This window comes from Ruditapes philippinarum, unplaced genomic scaffold (assembly GCF_026571515.1).
Source record: "Ruditapes philippinarum isolate M1 unplaced genomic scaffold, ASM2657151v2 ctg1877_1_1_1_1, whole genome shotgun sequence".
In the NCBI taxonomy this organism is placed as follows: Eukaryota; Metazoa; Mollusca; class Bivalvia; order Venerida; family Veneridae; genus Ruditapes; species Ruditapes philippinarum.
The window spans coordinates 55,770-79,061 of record NW_026862462.1 but is presented as its reverse complement, the minus strand read 5'-3'; the positions used below and the strand labels follow the sequence as shown (position 1 = coordinate 79,061).

Genomic DNA, 23,292 nt, shown 5'->3' with positions numbered 1-23,292 from the left:
TTTCAGTCGTCAATGTTATCACGTGAAAAATTATTAGGCAAGTACAACTATGTTGTTTGTGCAGCTCTCATTGTATACACATGATAACACAGCTATTCTTTGTTTCTTCTACATATTCATGAAAAAAACAATACATCAAAATATTTCATATGTTGTAAAGTAATCCATCAATACAGAAAAATATAAATATTGTTGAATAAACTTAGAGTAAAGCAAAATAAAGCAAATAACGTTGTCACGTGTAATATTTTTATCACATTTTTTTTTGTTCTAGGATATAAATAGTGACGAAAGTGGAAGAAGACATTTACAAATGTTCGCAGATTAGTTACATTTCTTCAGGGGTAAACATTTTGTAACGACAGGGATAGTTTTTTATTATTTCTATAACTTCAATGACAAAGGAAATTTAAATGCTCTGCAATTATTTTCTTTGAGTTACACCCCTTTGTTTCGATATTCTTTCTATTTCACAGATTATTGTAGTGATAACAAATAAAATAATGTCTTATTAATATTGCGAAAAATGTTGCGAATATTTTTTCGTTTTTTTCTGATATAGTTAGATACTCGAAGAACTTTTCTTTCATCCAAATCACATAACGTTCAACTGTTATAACTATCTTAATTCTTCTGTACAGCTTCTAAGTAGGCATTTTAATCGATTACTGCAAACATTGTATTATAATAATTTAATTATATCATATCAAATTTCCAACACCATCTACATATTCTTATTAAAACGGTTTGTTTCCAAAGAGTCTTTTATACGATTATAAATATCTTTGTTTCGATACTCTGTCTTGATACTCCAATAAGAAATGTGACGACTTTCAGCTTATCTGAGTGACGACTTCATTGTTTTGTATATTTGTTTTTGTAAACAATACCTTTCATAAAAAAGAAAGAATGTAAATGAATAGGAAAGTGATTAATGAACTGATTTCATTAAAATAACTAAAACGCATTTAACATATTTATTTATTTGTTCAACTGAAAACATTGAATATCAAAATTAATATAACATAGGTGAATATCATTTGTATAATATAATCAGTATATGTTTTTTTTTTGTTGTTTTTTTTGTTTTGATTTTTGTCTTAAGAAATGTTTTGTAATTGGGTTTCAAAGGAAATATTTATATAATGTTCTGCTAATCCGCTCAATAAAATTTACAAATTGTCTCTGAAACTTGTAGAGGCAAATTTTATATTCTTACTTGTCTGGAGTGCTATAGTCTGGTGCTATTTTTGGATTCTATTTCCTCGGCGATGTTTTTAACTTCATCCCAATCAACGGATACTTCTGTTGCAGATTTCATTGCTTGAATAAGTGTATTAAAGGTGGCCTCGTTTTGCTTCTGAACAGTCCATTTTAGAAGCATTTTAAATATCCTCAGTCCTGTTGTTTGGTTATCCAATTCTATTTGCTCTAGTTGTACGTTGCGTAAACCAAGTTTGATTCCAAGGGTCTGCCAATTTTTACCTACTGTGTTAGACAGTTTGCTGAGTTGTTCTTCTCCCAACACGTAATCATTTTTCAATCCTATGTTCAAGTGGTCTTGAAACCATTCAGAAATTGCCTGTCGTGAACTTATTTCATGGCCTTTGATCATATCTGGGCAAGGTTCAACCGTTGATTCTTGAAGGTCTTCCAATGACACAGTTCGTTGACTTCCACCAAAGCAGTGATTTTCTTCGTTGCACTTAAAGCAAATCTCAAAAAGGCTTCGTTGCTTTATTGATGGCTGCCTATGCTTTTTAAATTCGTTCATGACGTTTGAAACTACAAATCGACGAAACAAGTCGACAATGGCAGGATTAATACCCGAATTACAAAGTTTCTGGACACTTAAATCAATGAAACCTTGATGATGTTCAATTATTCCAACATGGTAACGGTCAAGTTTGAATACACCTAGATTTTCATACAGCAATACCTGCTTCTCTTGTCCGGGACTTTCAATGGAGACTATTTGCCATTTTCCAACCAAAGCTGCGATGACACGATAATACACTATCTGCACTAGGGGAGAGATATTAAAGGACATAACAAATTTCAGCAAAGTCTGTTGTCTTCCAGAAAGAAATTCTTTTACAGCATCATTAGCTCTGTATGATCGGAGAAAAGATGGTACAACATACCACCCAAGTCCTTTGGTCTCTTCAGTTTCGTCGTCATAGCTCAACGCTTCGGAAATGATATGATGTCTTTGCATTAACATCAGCAGCACGTCTTTGTGTTCAAGAAAGTGGTTTTTAGGATCGGTACTCCAAACTCTCTCAAGCAATTGCATGTTTAACTTTGCTTCCTGTCTGAGGGTCTTCCAAAGATGACGATATGTTGGTTCTCTCTTGCAAAATCTCTCTGAAGTTATTATACATCTAAATGCGTCAATAACATACTGCGTGTCCAGAGCAACGTATGCTGATAGTGGCTCTTCGTCAAAGTAAATTAAGTTTCCTTTTGCATGTTGATAGAGGAGAAATACTTTAATTTGTTCTTTGTCTTTTAGCGGAAACTCGTTTTTTCCATCAATTTCCACGACTTCGCTATGCAGAATTATGTGTTTATGTTTCTTTGCAAGCAATTCTTTTTCAAGAGGTAACCACCTCGCAGGAATAAGCTTTCCATGTAAATTCGAACCAAGACGTATGATTTCTTTACGCAGTTCAACAATACTACTGTCGCAAGGATTGGTGCAATTGACAGCGAAATGTTTTGCCTGAATGTGATTGATAATTGGCGTATCCTCAAAAAGCTGCCTTATTTCATCAAAATAGTCGTCTGCAAATATCTGTCTATTGTTTTCATCGCCTTCGAGTAAGTCTTTATGAGTACCTACAAGAATGACTGGAGGCTGTAAACCATCGTCGGACCCAACGTAAGAATGTATGGATCTCATCCAGTATTCTGCATACTCTTGCATGTTCTTCCCTACAGATTCATTTGGAAATTCAGGATCCTCAATAATAGCTGATAAAGGTTTGGTTAAATTAAAAACCATGAGATAAACAGAAGTCGTACTGTGAAATAAGATATGTGTTGCATAAAAGATAAACTGACCCCCAAAATCCCAGAACTGTAGGTCTCCATCAGTATTAAACGTGTCACATGTTTTCATTTTGAGTAATCTTGAAACTTCCCGATAATCTTTTGATTTAGGTGAGCTCTTTTCAATATCTTTCTTTAGTCCTGTTTTTCTGACATTTTCTTCCAAGCTTGCACTTTCTTCGTTTAATTTGATAAGTTTTGAATTGTCTGTACTTTGATTTGATTTGTTTCCATCTTTCTCAATCTGTACTAATGACGCAATACGTCTGAAGTATTCGTTTTCGTCTGATGAAGATCTCTCTGGACAAAACTTGACACCTTCTTGTGCATTAGAGTATTTACAGCTACTTATTTCAACACCATTGGTGCTTTGAACACTCCCCGAATCTTTTCCAACAAGAATATTGGTTAATGACGTCTTGCCTTGGTCGAAATTACCAACAACATTTACACGAATGGAGTTATCATTTTCTTCACCCTCAGCTAAAGCTTTTTTGTAAATTTCATAATTTAGCACATCATTATCGAACGCATCAAGAGCATTTAACTGCATTTGCATTAGTTGTTTCTGCAATAAACATGTAAAAAATTAAAAACGAACCAACTGAACTGTGTACTGATTCAAAACCTGATCAATCGGTGGGTGAAATTGAGGAAAAAATCACTGTATCTGAGGTTTCAAAAGAAGAAGAGTGTTTAAGTAGAAAGTGAATCTGAAAAAAAAACATATCAAAGAAATTGATACTGGAGATGTAAGAAAAAGTAAAGACATTGAATAAATCAATTCAGTTGAACATTCTGTGTAAGATAAAACTGTAATTAAGGAAAATTAGATTATAATTAGATCATATTGTTTACATCAAATTGTTCATATACATTGAAAAATTGTTGTCGTAGATAAACTGCATTAAGCTATATTTTGATGTACACCAACGTGTTGTGTTTTAACCATAAATGTTCTGAATGGATGTTACTAAACATCTTACAAATAGATACAAGATTCGAGTGACTTTTGTTTTGGCGTTTCTAGGTCGACCTGTCACTTTTATAAATTTTTATAATGTTTCATTTTGATTTAACTATTGATTTACTATACAATATGGATCAGTTTTACATATCTTCATTACTGAAAAATTCCAAGAAGATGACTGTGTTTGTTCTGAATCATGCAGACAATAAAGACATGAACAAATATTTATCAAGGAATTCTTATTAATACAGTATTTTAATCGTTTCCATCTTACTAAACTCAGACAAACATACATATATATCATCATTAATATGTATGTTTGTCTGAGTTTAGTAAGATGGATAATAATGATATGCAAATAACATTTGATCTGACAGAGAATAATTTAGAGTTGTTTCATTTGATGACTGCTGGCATGTTTTGCAAAAGGATTTACCACATAACGTTATAGTTTTTTCATAAATCATGTAGTACTTTATTATGGCCACTTTAAGATAATTTGAAAATACTTTTGCTAAATCTGTCAGTTTAATTAAGTTTTGTTTTAACTTAACATGCTTTTAAATATGATATCATTGGTTCTATGTGCAAACGTTTTGAATTGTGATACTGAACAACTTTTATTGTGTGTGTGTACGTAATATACTGTTTTTCACGTATTTCAGGACGAACAGTTTTTGTTGGTAAAAACGGAGAGCGATAAAATGTCAATGTATTATTGCTATTGATTTAGCAAAAAATGTTGTTGGTTATATTTTTGTCTGTTTTTTATATGTTAAGAATAAGAAGTTTTGTTTTCATCATTGACCTGTAAGACATTTGTTTATATCACAATGTTTTTTATGCATTGTTAAATCATACTGGTCATTTGGTTGATAAAATCATATTGAAATAATTATATTAAAGGTTAAATTATGAAGATATATTTCACAAATTATGTGTAGTTGAAGAGCTAGCAAGATGCCAAACATCCTGATGAGATTTATAACCTATAAACACGTTTCCAGTAAAACTGTCTCTGGTTCTCCCTAGAAGGCAAATTCACGCGGAATAAAAGTTAATCATGTTGCATTTTAATTTCATTTTTGATGTATTGCCAATATTGTTCACCTATATATCTATGATACATAATGTAGCGACATTGTCAAGAAGGTCTAATATAACTTGAATAAATGCATGTTTTAGTAACTAAAGGATATAAACAGCTGTTGTTGTTCAAAGTTGTTGTTCCAAAACTCAAGTTAAATTGTATTGGACTAGAAATAATTCATGGAACTGAAATATTATAGTGTTGTATTTTGCAACCTTATTTTATCAAATCAATTGAATTCATTCTTAATTAAAACAAATATATATACTGGTTCTTGTTTTCATCATGCAAAATGAATATAGTAATATTTCAAATACGTTTGTGTTTTCTCAAACTCACCTGTACTATACCATAGTCGTTAAATAGTCAAGTGTCACGTATCCTATAAGCATATTTTTCGGTATAGTTTTTTAACTCCGTTAAAGCAAATGTTTTCTAGTATATAATAAATCGTCTGTGATAACGAAATATTGTTTCAGTTATAACCTGCAGTGTACAAAATATTAATATGAAGTTAGCCGGCAAAGTTGTCCTAAATCAAAGTCATGTTCATTTTGGAATTTTTTAATAAATTATCAGGTCTGTTATGATCTTGACGTTGCAGTATACGCGACATTTTAAAGGTTTTTTTGAGAATGTGTTCGTCGCCGATTAAAGGCATATCTTTGTTATAGAAATATTTTTATAGCCATTATTCTTTTTCTCTATAGTTATACTTGTTTCCATGAATATGACCGAGCAACATACATTGATATAATATTATACTATGAACATGTTATATACATAAACAAAAATAAACTAGAAAAAACAATTACAGTTGTATTCCCGCTCGCTCTATCACATCACCTTTTTAAGGTTTTTTTAATGTTATGTATCCAAGAAAATGATCTTAATCAAATGTTTATTTTTGTTATGATAGAATTGAATCCCTGGACAAAGTTTTGCAACATCAAGAAAATATAGCTCAAACTGCAACAAGTTTCTTTTTGAGGGGTTATCAAATGTAGATTTTTTTGACAAGATGTTATTCCATTTGGTCATTCATTTAAATATGGCACCTGTCATTTGTTGTTACGTTATTGTTTTGTCCTTTGATAAAAAATAAACATTAGCGTGTCCTGTGTTAGAAATCCTGGGCTTAGTCTATGTGATTAGATGCAAAATATGAATACAATCATGATATGTGTCACAGAATATAACACGTTATTTCCCTTTGTCAAATTTTGGATTTATTTCTTTTTAATATTTCATACTACAATTAAAGTTAACACGTATTAAATATAACAAGCACACACAACATTATTATTATATATAAAAATTATCCTACAGACATACATATGGTAGAAAAACAGGAAACATTAAATACATGCTCCTTCAATTTGGTTTTCAAAAAACGTATTGATCTATTGTGACTCGTTATGTATCATTTAAAGCAACGCTTTTATTGATATCAACATACATTGAATGATATTGTTAAAACTTCAGTTAAAGCATTATATAAGTACTTTACGTACATTTGAATACTTTTTAACATAAGTGCGTTACGTACTTTGGCGTCCAATCCTAAAGTACGTTGGGTAGTTACGTATTTGAGGTCAAAGTTTGACCCCGAAGTGCGTTTAACAGGTGCATATTTTAACATAGGACAAACGACCATAAAAATCAAATTGATAAATCATTAAGATTTCAAAACGGCAGCATTTTGTACGAGATGGCTATCAAAAATATATTTACTGAAAGAAATGATCATGGAATTGTTTTACAATCTTTTGTTTATAATACTGTATATGACTTGCGGCATTGAATACGTTTAATAAGAGATGTAATGTAGTCATGTAGTCTCACTATTTAGGAATATCGAAAATTGTAAATTAGGCTCAAAATTAAGTAACTGATTCAGCTCTAAAGCAACTTTACTATAAAATGTTACGTCTAACTAGATTATTTCAACAAAAAATGAAATGTTTGAAAATAAGAGTCAATGAGATGATATTTACTGAATTTCATTACATGCCCATTATATTTATAATGTGTTTCAATATGGCACAAACATTTATTAAGCAAATGGCTGACAGAACATAATGGTTTTCGTAACATCTGTTGTTGTTTTTTTTTCCATAATTTTAATACATACACAATTACAGTGCTACTAGTTTGTTTAACAGTCATAATTTTTAGATATTTAAATTGGTTCATAAATCATTTACCAATTAAGCATCATGTTTTGTTTATTACTACTACATCAGAATTTAAATGGGAATTATATAGATTATACAGTGATATATCTGAGTATCAACCGTCATCTTTAAATATTTCAAGGTTGCAGATTGTAATAAGACAAAATTTAGTTGACATCTTCTGGAACTCAGATAGTGTTGATATTAAACATATAATCACACTTATCTCGTGTTTAACCTCAAAGTGCGTTTGACCCCAAAATACGATGTGAAATTTATTCGGGTCCAACCCAAAAGTACGTTGAATCCGAAACACGTGTATATATGAATTGTCACAGCAAAACTTAAGTCATCATAACTAGTTCTTTCATCAGAAATGCTAATGAGACTGTTTAAATAGTAGATGGAGGGTTATTCGATTTATTTCTTAAAAAGGAATGTGACAAAAGTAAACCATTCATATGCATGTAAGATCATTTATTTTTGGTTATTTTTTAGGTTAAATTTCGTAAACAATCAAGTTTAAATTTGTGATTAAATTATACATACAATACTGATGATAACTTTTGTAAAATTATTTTCATCAGGCTAAAAACGGATTAAAATCAGAACAGCTCCTTCTATTTTTAAAATCATGTAGCAAGTTTTTTTTAACATAATAATTATATGAGAAATCTTAGTAGTCATTTCCAAATGCATTTTTTATTCTTACCAATCTACCAGACATGTAACACCATTTTAATTATAAGGCAGCTTAAGTTAAAGGTTATAAATTCTTCAGGTAAGTAAAACAAAAAAAAATTTATATATAATTGTAAATATGTACTTTTCTTTATTTTTCATATGATATTTCCATCTATCATGTCCTGCTATTGAGAGTTTATGTTTAAACTAGAAATGTGTCATCATGCCACGGATGCCCCCGCATGCAGCCAAAATTTCAGATGGTGCATTAATTATTTTTTTCATTTTAAGTTCAACGCCCTTAAAACTTTTCAATGTTAACACAATCCATTTTCATACAATGTTCAAGGCACTGAAATTATTCAGTCTTAACCTTTTAAAAATAGCATATTGCATATTTGTAGCCAAAATAATGGCTAAAAGTATGAGTGCTGAAACTGAAAGTTCAAATTTTTTCCAACATTCAGGAAAGATAAGTTTGTCTAAAAGCATTGAACCACAACCAAATTCAAACTTAAACTGCTTATTCCTAAGATGTATCTATATTATTTTCAAAGTGAAAGGGACATAACATTGCCAAAAAATCATCAAACCATGACCAAGTTCCAACTTGACCTGTTCATTCCTTTGACACATCCATATGTCAAATTTAAGTTGAATATGTAACACTGTTGGGTAGATAATGAACAGAAACTGTAAATTTCATATTATTTTCAAAGTGAAAGGGGCATTACTCTGCCAAACATCATTGAACCATGACCAAATTCGAACTTGGCCTTGGCATTCCAAAAACACATCCATATGTCAAATTTGAGTTGAATGTGTTGTACCATTGGGGAGATAATAAACGGAAACTGAAAATTTCATATTACTTTCAAAGTGAAAGGGGCATAACTCTGCCAAAAATCATCAAACCATGACCAAATTCGAACTTGACCTGTATTTTCTCATGACATATCCATTTGTCAAGTTTTAGTTGAATGTGTAGTACCGTTGGGGAGATAATGAACGGAAACTGAAATTTCATATTATTTTCAAAGTAAAAGGGGCATAACGCTGCCAAAAAGCATCGAACCATGACCAAATTCGAACTTGACCTGTATTTTCTCATGACATATCCATATGTCAAATTTGAGTTGAATGTGTGCAACCGTTCTTAAGATAATGAACGTGAACGGAAACTGATGATGACAGAATGACAGAATGACGGAAGGACGAATGGATGGAAGGACGGAAGGACGAAAGGACGGAATGACGGAACAGGGTAACACTATATGCCCCGGCCATTACATGGCGGGGGCATAATAAAACTCTAACTTACCCATTCTTCGCGTGCCTTCCTCTGAAATACAAACAATATCAGAATCATACACTATTACTTAACAAACCCAGATTCATATTACTATAAAATGGCTTTCAATATACGTTTAAAATTTGATTCATGATTTATAATTAGCTCAAACTATCTAGAAAAAGTGCTAAAGCAGAGCGGCCAGGGGTGTGAACAATGTTAACATAACGTTTTCTAAAATATTTAAAGATTACTCGCCCATTTGGAATATTGGGAAAAAAGTATTGGCTGGTTGATATTTCTAGGATGATAGATCGAAAACACACCATGTGACGTCACATTAGGCTATATAGTAAAACTTTTACATGAGGTGTAAAAAACAATATTTTCATTATACTTCAATTAAACAGGCCAAGTCACGTAAGCTATGATAAATCAGATTGGAACAGTGTCACAAATCAGCATTGGCTGACTTTCTAATAAATCCGCGTACATGACTTTGCATGTTCTCTAGCAAGCAGATAAGTCTAACATTACAAACAGGGCATAACTAAATATTTTTCAACAATTCTTAAAGTGCATTTATCGTTACAAATAAACTTTTAGATCTTTGACGCCTATTTAAATAGGATCACATTGTTTGCAACAAATTGGTGACATTGTTGATATTACTACATTGAAAATATGATGTCGAAGATTTAAATGAAGATAGCTATGTTTTGTTGACTTCGCGTGTTCTCAATCAAGCAGACAATAAAGACATGAATAAATATTTATCACGGAATTCTTATATAAAGTTATTGCTTCGAAAACATTATTTTAATCGTTGGCATCTTACTTAATTCAGACAAACATACACATTAGTGATTAAACGATTACATTACATATAAGATTTAGACATATACATTGCAACAATAATACTAATGATACAACATTACAAAACTAGATAACTTTTGATCTGTCAGATTATAATTTAGTGTTGTTCTATTTTATGACTGCTAGCAAGTTTTGCATAAGGAATTACCAAATATGGTAACGTTACAATTCATTTATAAACCCCGTATTACATAATTTTGACCACTTTGAGATCGTCCGAAATCAGAATGTTCAATAATATGTGTGTATTGTGATACTGACACAGTTTTTATTGTATTTATACATGAACTATCATGTTTTTCATCTATGTCTGGAAAAAACAGTTTTTGCTGGTATATATAACTTTCAAACGCGAAGAGAGATAAAACATTAACATGCGAAAAATGTGTTTTTGTGTTTATATTTTGTCTTTTTTAACGTTGAGAAGTTTTGTTATGTCGTTATTTTAACTTGGCATTGTTATCCTCTTTTATTTGATTGGATTTCTGTGGTCATAAATATTCCTGTTTTCGTCGATGACCAGTTTAACATTTGTTTATATCACAATGCTTATTTTGATGCATTGTTAAATCATACTGGTCATTTGTTTGATAAAATTTTATTAAATTTATCACATTGAAGGTTTAAATTATGATAATACTTTGTGTGTTTTAAATGCTAGCATGAGGCGAAATATCCTGATGAGATTTATCACCTGACAAATTGGAACATGTGTCCAATGGTAACTGTATCTGGTTTTCCCTACTAGGCAAATTAACGCTGGTTTAAATTTAACCCTGTTGCATTTTAATTTATTTTTGATATATTGCAAGATTTGTTTGACGTGTATCATTCATAATGTTGCGACACTGTCATAAAGGTCTGGTATAACTTGAATAAATACATGTTTTGGCAACTATAGAGTATAGAGAGCTGTTATTGCTAATTGTATTTGTTAATAATAATATTAGATTATAGATAATCATGGAACTGAAAGATAAGATGATAATTATGATGTTGTATTTTGTAAAATAATCTTATCAGACCTTGTTTTATCAAATTAATTGTATCAATACCTAATTATACCTTTTTGCATACTGGTTCTTGTTTTCATTATGCAAAATGGATATAGTAATATTAAAATACGTTTGTATTTTCGCAAACAAATCTGTATCATACCATGGTCGTTAAATAGTCAAAAGTCACGTATCCTATAAGCATATATTTGAGTATCTTATAAATTATCTACGAATATAAATATTTACATGAGCAATGTTACATCTTCCAAATATTAATACATTATTAGTAGGTTGTTGTTTTGTAAAACGTCTTTAAATTTAAATGATATTAATTTCTTTTTATTCACAAAATAAGTGAAATCAAATGTAGATAGTATTTATAGATATGTTTATGTAACAGGGAATGTATGTAATCAGGAATTTCACGTAATCCCTATACAAGTCAGGGAATTCGTGTTATCCCTGGTGATTTTAGGGTATACGTGAAATCCCTGATTTCACTAGGGATTACATGAATCCCTTAAACATTATTACATTTTTACACATTCAATTCCCTGACTTGATTGCTGATACAGATCATGTTGATTAGCAATGAAATTCACGCATTCTAGTAAACGACTCAAACTTATTTACTACAAAAGTTTAATGCAAATGGCATCTTTAATAACAACATATGACTTGTATTTAAAACGTTGTATACTTGTCTGTACTACATTATGTAAATTTATTTTAAATATTTGGTAAAAAGTCCACTTACTTTATAAAGCACATCATTTACAAAAGTGCAAAGTAAACAACCCTGACAAACCAACATCAAGTGTTTTAACAATCTCCCAAAACAAACAAATAGGACTATACCGATGCTTTGGAAACCCAAGCTTATATATTATAATTGCATTCACATAACAAAAATATCAATGCATAAACATTTAACTTGTAATACCTTACAGCACAATGAATCATATTTTACATTAGTATCATAGTTGGGGACATTTCTGTTGAAAATGTGCCAGAGGTTAAACCGTATACATGTATATACATGCACATTGCGTAAACTGGAGTGCAGGTATTAGTTACCCTCACTCTAGAGCATGCACAATGATTGGCTCACTTTTGCTGGAGACGGCAGAGAAAGGGAAAGCAATAGAAATACAGTAAAACATCGGTTAGTCGACGTTGAAAGGGACTTGCGTAAACACTTCGACACATCGGGACTTCGACTCATGAATCGCTCAAAATTCCATGACAAAATTTCGACCTGTGACTAGTCTATAACGAAACCTATTTCTAGTTTTTTCCATCATTAATCTGATATTAACATTTTACAATGATAAATATAGCATTTTAAATAACGTTTTTCACGGCTAATTTTTTGGACTACCCATAGAGTTACAAAAGGCGTAACAATACGAAAGGGCGAAAACTTAACCAACTTATAGTATATATTTCGCGTGTTATTCTCACGCGACACTGGGTCAAGGATGTAATCAAATGAAAGAAGTTCTTACTGTTTACTTTCAAATACCACTACGGCAATTTAAATAGTAACGATTAAAGCATTTTATCACACATTTTATCGCAAACAAAGGCTGTTTGAACAAACGGCTGTGTAATTAACACCTGTCGCACAAGTTGATTGGAAATCGTCTTCGCAGCCAGATAAGGTGTGAAAAATGTCTCGAGATCGACGGTGTCAAATAAATCGACCTACTTCGACTTATTTGTGGTAAATTGCACTTGATTTACTTAACACGGACCACGAAAAAACTTCGACACATCGAAAAATTCGACACACAAAATCTCGACTCATAAAAAGGTTTTTATAAAGAATATATAGGGGGAAAAGTCGGGACTTTCATTTTTCTTCGACACATCGAGAAAATCGACTAATCGAAGTTCGACTCATAGAAGTTCTACTGTATCGTATTCAGGGAATGTGTTTTTATGTTTGGCTATGATACAAAAGAGAAATAACACCAAAACACTCGGCAATCTGATTAATACTATGCCCCCCTCGTACAAATCAGATAGACTCGTGTTCTATGCTCTTTCTATCACTTAAAACATAATAATTTTGTGTGTCATATTGTGACAACAGGAAATGTGTTTTTACGTTTGACTATGATACAAAAGAGAATGAACACCAAAACACTCGGCAATCTGATTAATACTCGAGGGCTATGCCCCCTCGTACAAATCAGATAGCCTCGTGTTTCGATGCTCTTTCTATTACTTACAACATAATAATTTTGTGGTCAGGGAATATGTGTAAAAAATTGGAAACAAATCAGGGAATATGTGAAATCCCTAAAACAGTTCAGGGTATAACGAAGCATTTATTGCATATCTGACACAAACATGTTTGTATATATATTTTCTGTTTTTACTATCGAAAATGTCCTAGATTCTATATTTGCTTAATTCATTTTGTAAGAAAACACTGTTTGCAAAGTCCGCTTTTTCATTATTTGATGGCGAAACCAGATATAGATCTTGACAGTCAGTTAAAAATATTTAACAATAATATATTTAAGTAACGTGAAAATAACATCGGGAATCTATTGACAAAAGTCTTCATTCGCAGTCATAAAACCTATTTATAATATAAGTTTATAATTTTACAAAACAACAAATCATTTAAAAATATCTTCTCGAGTTACTTAAAATTGTTTCATATTAACGACATTGGTTTGAGTTTACGGCGCACGTCAAATAATTTGCATTTTGTTCGCTCATTCTCAACAAAACACAGCATTTGATGTTCCACTGGGTAGCTCCTATACGAAGGTTTTTCTTGGCTGCGACTTTGTCTAATAGGGACTCTCTCAGTTTTACATCTTTATGTTATTTTTCTTTTACAAGTACCATCAATGTCCTAAAATGTAACATACGTTACTGTCGCCACCTAGAATTTTCAACTTTGAAATTGTGTTTCAGAAATATAAGTTCCAGAATAAACATGTGCAATTAGTCATTGCTGCGTGTATATGCACTTGGATTATTGGTAAAAGTTATATTTGACTGTTAAAATCTAAATGATATAATGGATGATCAAATGTCGCCAAATGCATATAAAAAAATAGTGACAATCCTAAAACAATTAGAAGTGAAACGGAAATTACATAATTGAATCGATGCATGCTTAATAATACAGCATAAATATAATTATAAGTAAAAATAAGCTTACAACCTCTCAAATATCATTCTATTTTCAAAAAAAATCATTTTTTTATTCAAATCTTTTCAAAAGCATTTTAAAAAGAAACATACGTTACAATTGTTTAAGAGCTTATCCATTCAAAGAAGACTCCATACAAGAAAGAAAATTAACATGTGTGTAACTCTGATATATTTACCATACATTATGGCGGGTTATGTGCTCTTGTGTCATTTTTTAACCCACTTTCAATGTAAAAATGAAACTTACGTTACAGAAACATACGTTACCAACTTTTTAAAGTAATTTTTCAAAAGGGAAGTTTAGGTCAGAAAGCACGTATAACAGCAACATTACTTTCTATTTGACATTAATAAGCAAATTTAGTTAACTTTGGTCGAGTTTTAACTTGTTTAAGTAACCACAGTGAAACAAACGTTTTCTCAAACATACTTTATATTGTTTACACATGCACATATAAAAACATAAAATCGCATTTTTATGACCAAAAAATGATGTACATTTGATTCCTAAGTAAAAAGTCAATTTTACATGTAAGTTTCAATTCCGTGATAAAGTTCATAAATAAGCCAGTGTGAAACATACGTTACTCCAACTTACAATTCAACATTTTTTGAAAATTAATGATAAAGTTGGGATTAGCTTGCCTGTTAGTAACGGATACCTTGTATTAGATGTAAGAAGATACAAAAATGTTTTTGCAAAGGAAAGATATGTTGATGTACCAGCAGAAATGTTAAAGATATATAACAAGATATTGAAGTTCTCAGCAACAACTATTTCGTTTCTGCAAAGATATTACTGGCCGTATTTCATTCTATATATAATAATGTTAAAAAACATCCATAAATATAAATCATGTTACAAAAAATAAAATTAATTTCTTAACCTTTTCTTGTTTTTGAATAAAATGAAACATACGTGACATGCCATATGGGGATAAATATAGAACTGCTTAGCAATAAATTTTCTAAATATGAAGAAAGTGGAAAGTTGAGTGTATTAAAAAAAATGCTAAATACAACATTTGTGTGTGCATTCGACCGCTCATATATTATATATGATTTATATCCTTTGAACGAAGACATAAAATAATCATTTCCCAAATTGACTCTTTTTGCTTTCTACGAATATTTAACTTTGAAGAAATAAACTGAAAATTAGCAAGATTCCCAACTTCCTTGAATTTTCCTGGGTTAGAACGTACCTCTGGATATAGAATTTACAGATTTTGATATATTTTGCAGACATTTGTTAATTATATGCAGCTAATATGTTACATTATTAGATCTGAAATCTGTCATTACCGAAATAAATGCCATCCTGTTATATTATAGTTTCTTGTTGAAAATATTTCTGGCAAACCTTGCAAAATACCCTTATCTTTTACTTCAGCAATATTCAGTACTATTATTTTTTGCAAAACGAATATATATGCTATATAAAAGAAGCTCAGTCTTTAACGAATTGTTATTACACATATAACTTACAATCATAATCAGTTTAAAAACGCCCAATGAAATACATTTTTGCTAAAACTGAATTAATGCAATCGTATATTTGTTTTTTCGGTCTACACAGGCATTAATGTAGTGTTTACTTTAATGTTTTTACATTAATCTAATTTAGGTTGACTTTACTCGATATTTTTGATTATAAGCAGTTCTTCAATAATTGCATTTGGTGTAGACATAATTTATTTTAGTTCGATTGTGAAGGAAGCTATAACTTTATAGACACAATTTCAAATCCACTGCAGGAGCCAACCAGTACTGAGCAATGAATGTAAAGTTTCTTGCCAAAGAAACAACGACTTGCCCCTGACAGGTTTGAACCCATTCGGCTAGGTATCATTAGATTACTAGGCCGACGCGTTAATCACTCGGACATGCCGCCATGCATTTGAAATTGTCAAGGTTTGGCAAACGTAAGGCTTTCATTTTTGTCTGACTAATCCTGCACAAGATTGATTAAAATGATATTCATAAAATTAAATTTCAGCCAAAATAAAGGATCATGATTAAATATATTGTTTCTTACAAGTAACCTCAAAATCTTCTTTTTTCTTATCAATTTAATTCAGTCATATTTTGGAAGGGGTTGTTATCAGCTGTATCTCTTTATACTGTTTAAAAAGAAACTCGGCCGCGGAAAAATTGCTTTGTCTTGTCTGGCATAATTATTTTGCGTTTTCCTATTCATGAATTGCGAACAGTTATGCAAATCTTTCAGTAAGGTTGGTCCAACAAACTGAACTTGATGTATAGTTATACTTTATGTATGTCCGATATCATCAATTTTTCTACGACAAATTTTACAACCCTAAACAAAATGTTCCCAACAATCTAGCTTTAAATGTTGACATATGTTGACTTCATAAGTTTCTGAATCATCACACTAGTCAATAAATCTTTGACAACAAGAATTTGTAACAGAGTTACCAACGTCCCCCGCCTCAGAGAAGTTTTATATAAATCATAAAATTAAATTGTGCTCTTTCAAAAGATTGAGGTATGGATCTCAAGACTTCAGTCAAAAATAATGATGAATGCTAGATCTGCAAATGCAACAATAAATGTATTTAAGAAATAACATGAAACATGGAATTTATAACGTTAAGCTTTGACCTCTAAGTGTGACATTAACCTTGGAGGTAAGGGTGCAGGTGTTGTGAATGACATATCGTTTACTAGTGTAACTAAATGTGCAAAGTTTTTTTCAAAATCCCAAATATGAAGAAGTTATAGACTAGACACAAAATATACCCTATAACAGACTATGTTAATCTCTGACCTGTAAGTGTGACCTTGGAAGTAGTGACCCATGTTTTGCACCTGACATATCATCTTATTATGGTTACAATTTGTGCAAAGAATTGCAAAATCCCTTGAACTATAAAGAAGTTATAGATCGGACACAAAATATACCCTATAACAGACTATTTAAATCTTGGACCTCTAAGTGTGACTTTGACCTTGGAGCTAGGAACACAGGTGTAACGCACTACATATCGTCTTATCATTGTGACTATTTGTGCCAAGTAATTTCAAAATTTCTTGATCTATGAAGAAGTTATGGACGGGACCCAACACATACCATATAACAGGCTATGTTAATTTTTTACCTCCAAGTGTGACCATGACCTTGGTGGTAGGTGACCGGTTGTTGCGCATTACACATTTTATAATTATTGTGCAAAATTGTGGCAAGTATTTACAAAATTCATTTGACCTCTTAGTGTGAAATTGACCTTGAAGGTATGAAAGCAGACGTTATACTTGACATATCGCCTTATTATTAAGACTATTTGTGCTTAGTTATTTCGAAATCTCTTGAATTATTAAGAAGTTCTAGATCGGACATCAAATATACCCTATAACAGACTATGTTAATTTTTTACCTCTAAGTGTGACCTTGACCTTGAAGGTAGGGATGCAGGTGCTCGCATGACACATTGTCTTTATATAGTGACTATATGTGCCAAGTATTTTCCAAATCCTTTGATCTATGAACAAGTTGTGGAACGGAAACAAAATTTACCATATAACAGGCTATGTTAATTTTTGACCTCCAAGTGTGACCTTGACCTTGGAGGTAGGTGACCGGTTATTGCGCATTAAACAAAGTGTCATTATTGTGAACAATTGTTGCAAGTATTTACAAAATCCCTTCGAAGATAAGAAAGATATGGACCGAACACGGCATTTACCCTCAAATAGACAATGTTGACCTTTGATGAGCAATCAGACCTTGACTCTGGTTTTTTGTTATTGTGCATGACACATCATCTTATTATAACAAACATTTGTGCCAAGTTATTTCAAATAACTTCGATAAATGACAATGTTATGGACCGGACACGAAAGTGTGACGGACGGACGGAAGTTCTAACGCGACGGTTATAATGTGGATACTCTGTTGTCCTCTCTATTGTTTTATTTAGCCACACATAGACATATAAAAGCATAACAGAATGAATGACATCAAAGAGAAAGAACAGTTACCTATTTTCCCTCTAGCCACATTATTACTGTCCCATTAGAGCGGTCGGACGGACAGACGGACGGAGCCTATTTCTATATCCCCCTTTTTTCTTCGAATAGGCGGCCCCCCCGGGGGACAATAAATTTTATGAGACATTTTTCATGGATGCAGTAATCTCAATGTCCATCTTTTATATTTTTGATAAAACGTAATGATTTACTTTTGAACGTGATAAATAATTGTAATTGACGTATCAATAATTTGGTTTGACAATAATCAGAATCAATTCCACAATTGAATCCATAAGAAAACCTTAACGATGCCACCACGTACAAAACAAACGAAGTTTCTGATAATTTTCTTCGTACTCAACGTTTCGTCGAGACAAGATCGGCAACGTAGTCTAGTTATTTTGGACAAAATTTATAACTCAAAAGGGAGGTTTTAAAAGCAGTGAAACAAATTGTGCAATGAAGCATGGTTAAAAAGATCTTAAATTATCCCAGAAACTTATCTTTACAGAAGTTAAAAATCGCAGAAACTTAAGAACTGGAACTGCTTCACATTGATTAAAATAAGACGTTTATACCATTTCAGAACCATTTCAGAATGAGCCTCGATATCATTTACTTATTTTAGAATGTCCTTTAAGATTCCTAGAAATATGTTTGTAATTTCAAAACGACCAATAAAATTTATACTTCTTTTCAGTTATTTCCTATAAATTGTACAGGAAGTGAAATTAATTTTAGACTGTCTTAGACCGAGACAAATTTTTACAGTCGATTTACATTTATCATTTCAAGCAAATGTGTACGAGTAAGTTCTAACCTTGTGAAGGATCAATTCCATATGTTCATAAAACAAGTTTGTTTTACTTCCTGGCTTTAAAAAATTGTAATATGGCTGCCTTTTATAATATCTATAATATCTATAAATGTTGATTCCCTTTAAATTATATATTATATTTTACAATATTCTTTTATAAATGTTATGATTCATTAAACTAGGGGCAAACATTTTAAATAAGTTTTGACTTTCTAAATGCTTAACTTATTATTGATTTTCGCCAAATATTTCCTGAAAGTCGTGATATTTCTCCCCGCAGTTCATACAGCACTAAACTTTGGTTAACTAATGCGCTATTCTATAATGATAAACAGTACATGATTTTGTTGTTCTACAGTAAATAGAAGAAACTCTTCTTTAACAATAAAGCCACAAATAAATATTAATCAGCGAATTCTAAAATATATAATCAAAAATCTCAGATATTGCTTCATCTAAATTATTTGAATCATGTTCGTCTTGTTGGATAAGGAACAATTCCATTTATAGTATGAATTAAAACAAATTCAGAAGAAAGAGCTTTATAATGGTTTTAATTTTAAAAAATCCATTGAGACCAAGCTGATGTAAACAAATTCATTCAGCGCACATGAGACATGTAACCTATTAATAAAACATATCATTTTCTAGATAGATGTATTGGTTGTTTATTTTGTAATCATCAATATAGTCAGATCAAGAAATTATCAATAAAAAGCAATTTAGACATAATACATTATATTTACTTAAAGAATCTTTTTAAAAATCTTTTCGCATGACTCTTCAAAATTTATAGAGCATTATGTTACCTAGATTTGTTTTTTTTAAAATGCATTATTCCACATAGTGCTGTTAAACATATACATATACATAGTTCTGGATTTTAAATTTTAAAATCAATACTGATACATTTAGAGTTTGTAACTCTCCGTAAGCACTCGAAATAAAGACAGGCGTCTGCTAAAATCAGTTTAATGGCACCACTTGTTCAATATTGTATACAAATCATTTCGTAAACATTTGTTCAGCTTTGTTAAAAAGGTAAGCGTTTCCTTTCATATATTTGGTGAGTCTACATTATTACGTTTTTATTTCAATGATAATTTATTATGTTTTATATCAATCTTGACTCTCTTACTTTATCATCTTGACATGATACAAATACAGTAGGGTGAACGTTTCAGTTTACACGCAAAACGCACGCTCTGGAAAAAACGCACGCACGTTACACGCTATACGAACGAACGTTATACGCACCCTAAACGAAACGAAATACGCAGACGCACGCAAAACGATATACGATAAACGAAATACGCTAAACGATATACGCACGCTAAAACGCACGCAAAATGAAAACGTTTCTAAACCTTTATTAAAATATCGTAATCATATATTAAGTTTTTAACAACTTTAGCTACATGTAGATCGTTAAGCGATTAATTTTGATTAAATAATAGCTAGAAATGTATTTTAAACGAGTTTATGTTCGAGCTGAAATGCACTCAACCTAGCACAAAAATTATTTTTTGTCACAGCCTCAACAAATTATTTTCAAAACATATAAGCTACCATGTGCAAATATCGAAAGTTAAATAATTAAACGGGTACGTTCCTCTTTATGCGCAATCGGATAAAGAACTATCCCTTGACTATCCCTTGCATTCACTACGTAACCTCTACGTAATAGTCCACAATATGGCCGACACGGAAAAATACATTGCAAATTATCTTAAATATACAGTTCTAACAATTGAATTCAGATGGATTTATGAGGCAAATCTATATATTAAGTGAGGCTGCATCATAAACAATCGAACTTTAAAATCTTGAGTGTAAAATAAAGGATTTAACTATTTTGACAGAAGTCACAAAACAGATTAAAAACACAGGATTCTACCACGGATAACATTAGGGAAACGGATAACATTAAGGGAAAAGCTTCCAGAATCAGGAAGGATTAAATTGCTGGCACAATACGTAGATTTAAGTTGATGTCCTGTATGTTTCATTAGGACACCGCATGATTTACTGTGTTGTCGCCAGTAAAAGCTTCTCAAAACGAAAGTGAAAGTAGAAATAAACAATACTGAAATCCAGTGAAATCACAAAAAAGGTAAACTTTCTAGGGCATTACAATCTATGAGTATATATAAATAATATGAAATAAGGCAAAGCCTATGAACGGGGAAGTCGTTAAAAATTCCTTTAATTCTTTCCGTTTTTAATTAAAGGTGTCATTCGGTATTATATGCACCGCTTCCGTTTTCACTCGGAACTCTCGACCATTATCATTTATCCGAAAAGTTGAGATTTGTTCCGTTATCGGAATATCCCGCCTATTATCATTGCATTACATTGTTAATGGCGGCGCCCGACTAGAACTGAAAATTTCATTGATAGATATAGAATTCTATATATTTTTTAATTGTTTTTTATTTCATTTTCTTTTAAATTTACACGTGTAGTCTATAGCCAGGCAAGTTAAAGCCCGGACCCGCTTCGCGGGCCCGGTCTTTGACTTCCCCGTATTAAGAATGCACTTTTATTTTGGGTCTGAAACTGTAATGGAGAGGAAAAAATAGGAAAATAAGGAAACCGGTCAACCTCATGCACCTGACCATTAGTGCAAGATGGGGAGGAGTCAAGTGTGGGAATTTGTGAATCATGTGTAAAATGTAAAGTTATTGCATTTACAAAGACAGCACAACAGAAATTATTTTTCATGTCATGTAAAATTGAAATTTATTGACATGCGCTAAATATGTATTATCACACACCCGTGCCGATTTTGCGACTCCGTAAATATGGTATTGCACGGCCGTGCATATATTTTGATGTGACGTCATTAGCATTATACAAACAAAGTGTACAGACGCTCTAAATGTTAGCGTTATACTATCGGCGCGTCAATTAAAAATGACTCTTATTTCACTTTAAACATTCTTTATTTTTGGTATGTGATAAAAAGAATAATAAATTATTGCTGGGTCACACAAGTCTATGCAAATCCCCCCCTATTTTAAAGCTGTCAAATTAAGTACTGCTACAATGTCTTATGAAATATAAAATCACATAACTAGACAATAATCAAATATTTCACAATATTGACGTAAGACATAATCATTAATAAATGCAAACAAGCAAATAATTAGCTGGAAATATTTATTAATCACAGAGTAAGAAAAATATGCAGCCTGACTGAGACTCAAAACAAGACCCTCAGAATATCATGCCTCACCAGCACTACCATATGAACCCAGAACCCTTTGAGTACCATACTGCAGCTCTACCGCATAAACATTTTTCTCTTAACATGCGATCCGCGCTATACATGAGCATAGTCCCCCATTGAAATATCTCCTTAAATAATTGATGAACTGACATAGTGAGATGTCTGTTTATACAGTCTTGGCCCTATGCTGATTCCCGAAAGTAACTGTGCAGCCTGACTGGGGCTCAAACCTGGGAGGCTTGCATGGACACTTTGAATACCATTCCGAAGCTCTACCAACTGAGCTATAAGGTTTCTTCAATATCCCCTTCTCTAATCATTGAACAGTTAATACTGTGACATCCCTGCCATATTAAACTCCACAATGTTTTCACGAGTATACAGAATACGTCTCAGCTATATACCATCACGGCTCTACATTTTGCCCCGATATCAAACCCCGGACAATCAGAATACCATATGGGGACTGTACTGACTAAGCTATCTCAGGCCATCTCACATTCCTACCCCCTCCACAATTAGAACAAAAAGAATTAGTAGCTCAAATATATACCTTTAAAACCCAAAATGGTTAGTGCAGAACTCCTGGATTAAAGATGAGAGTGCATCATAATTTTGTTAACCTATCTAGCTCCAGTGAAACAAGGGCACTCCCAAAAAAAACAAAATATCCTTAGAAAAATGTCAATCTCCCTATATTAAGATATTCAAATTAATACAGTAAATACTAGACAGCTCATTGCGCTCAAGCATGTTACATGCATGTATTTAACAATTAATTCCATTTTGTCTCTAGTTTAAGGGGAATCAACTCATGTTTACCAAATTGTTTGTCCTTATCTGTCTATCTCAGACAGACTATTCTAGCTGTTTATAAACAATTTGGTTATTGGCAGTGTGCTTATCAGGCTATACAGAAACTTTCTTATT

General features: G+C 31.7%; 1 protein-coding gene across 1 annotated transcript; it reads right to left on the bottom strand.

Annotated features, from left to right (window-relative positions):
- Positions 1–259: 259 nt before the first annotated feature.
- On the bottom strand, positions 260–3,758 carry LOC132719154 (uncharacterized). The gene is made up of 2 exons (XM_060702900.1): positions 1,220–3,758; positions 260–890 (listed from the first exon to the last, which is right to left on the bottom strand). Exon 1 carries the CDS (start codon positions 3,611–3,613, stop codon positions 1,232–1,234), a length of 2,382 nt encoding a protein of 793 aa, XP_060558883.1. The 5' UTR covers positions 3,614–3,758; the 3' UTR covers positions 260–890; positions 1,220–1,231.
- Positions 3,759–23,292: the final 19,534 nt, after the last annotated feature.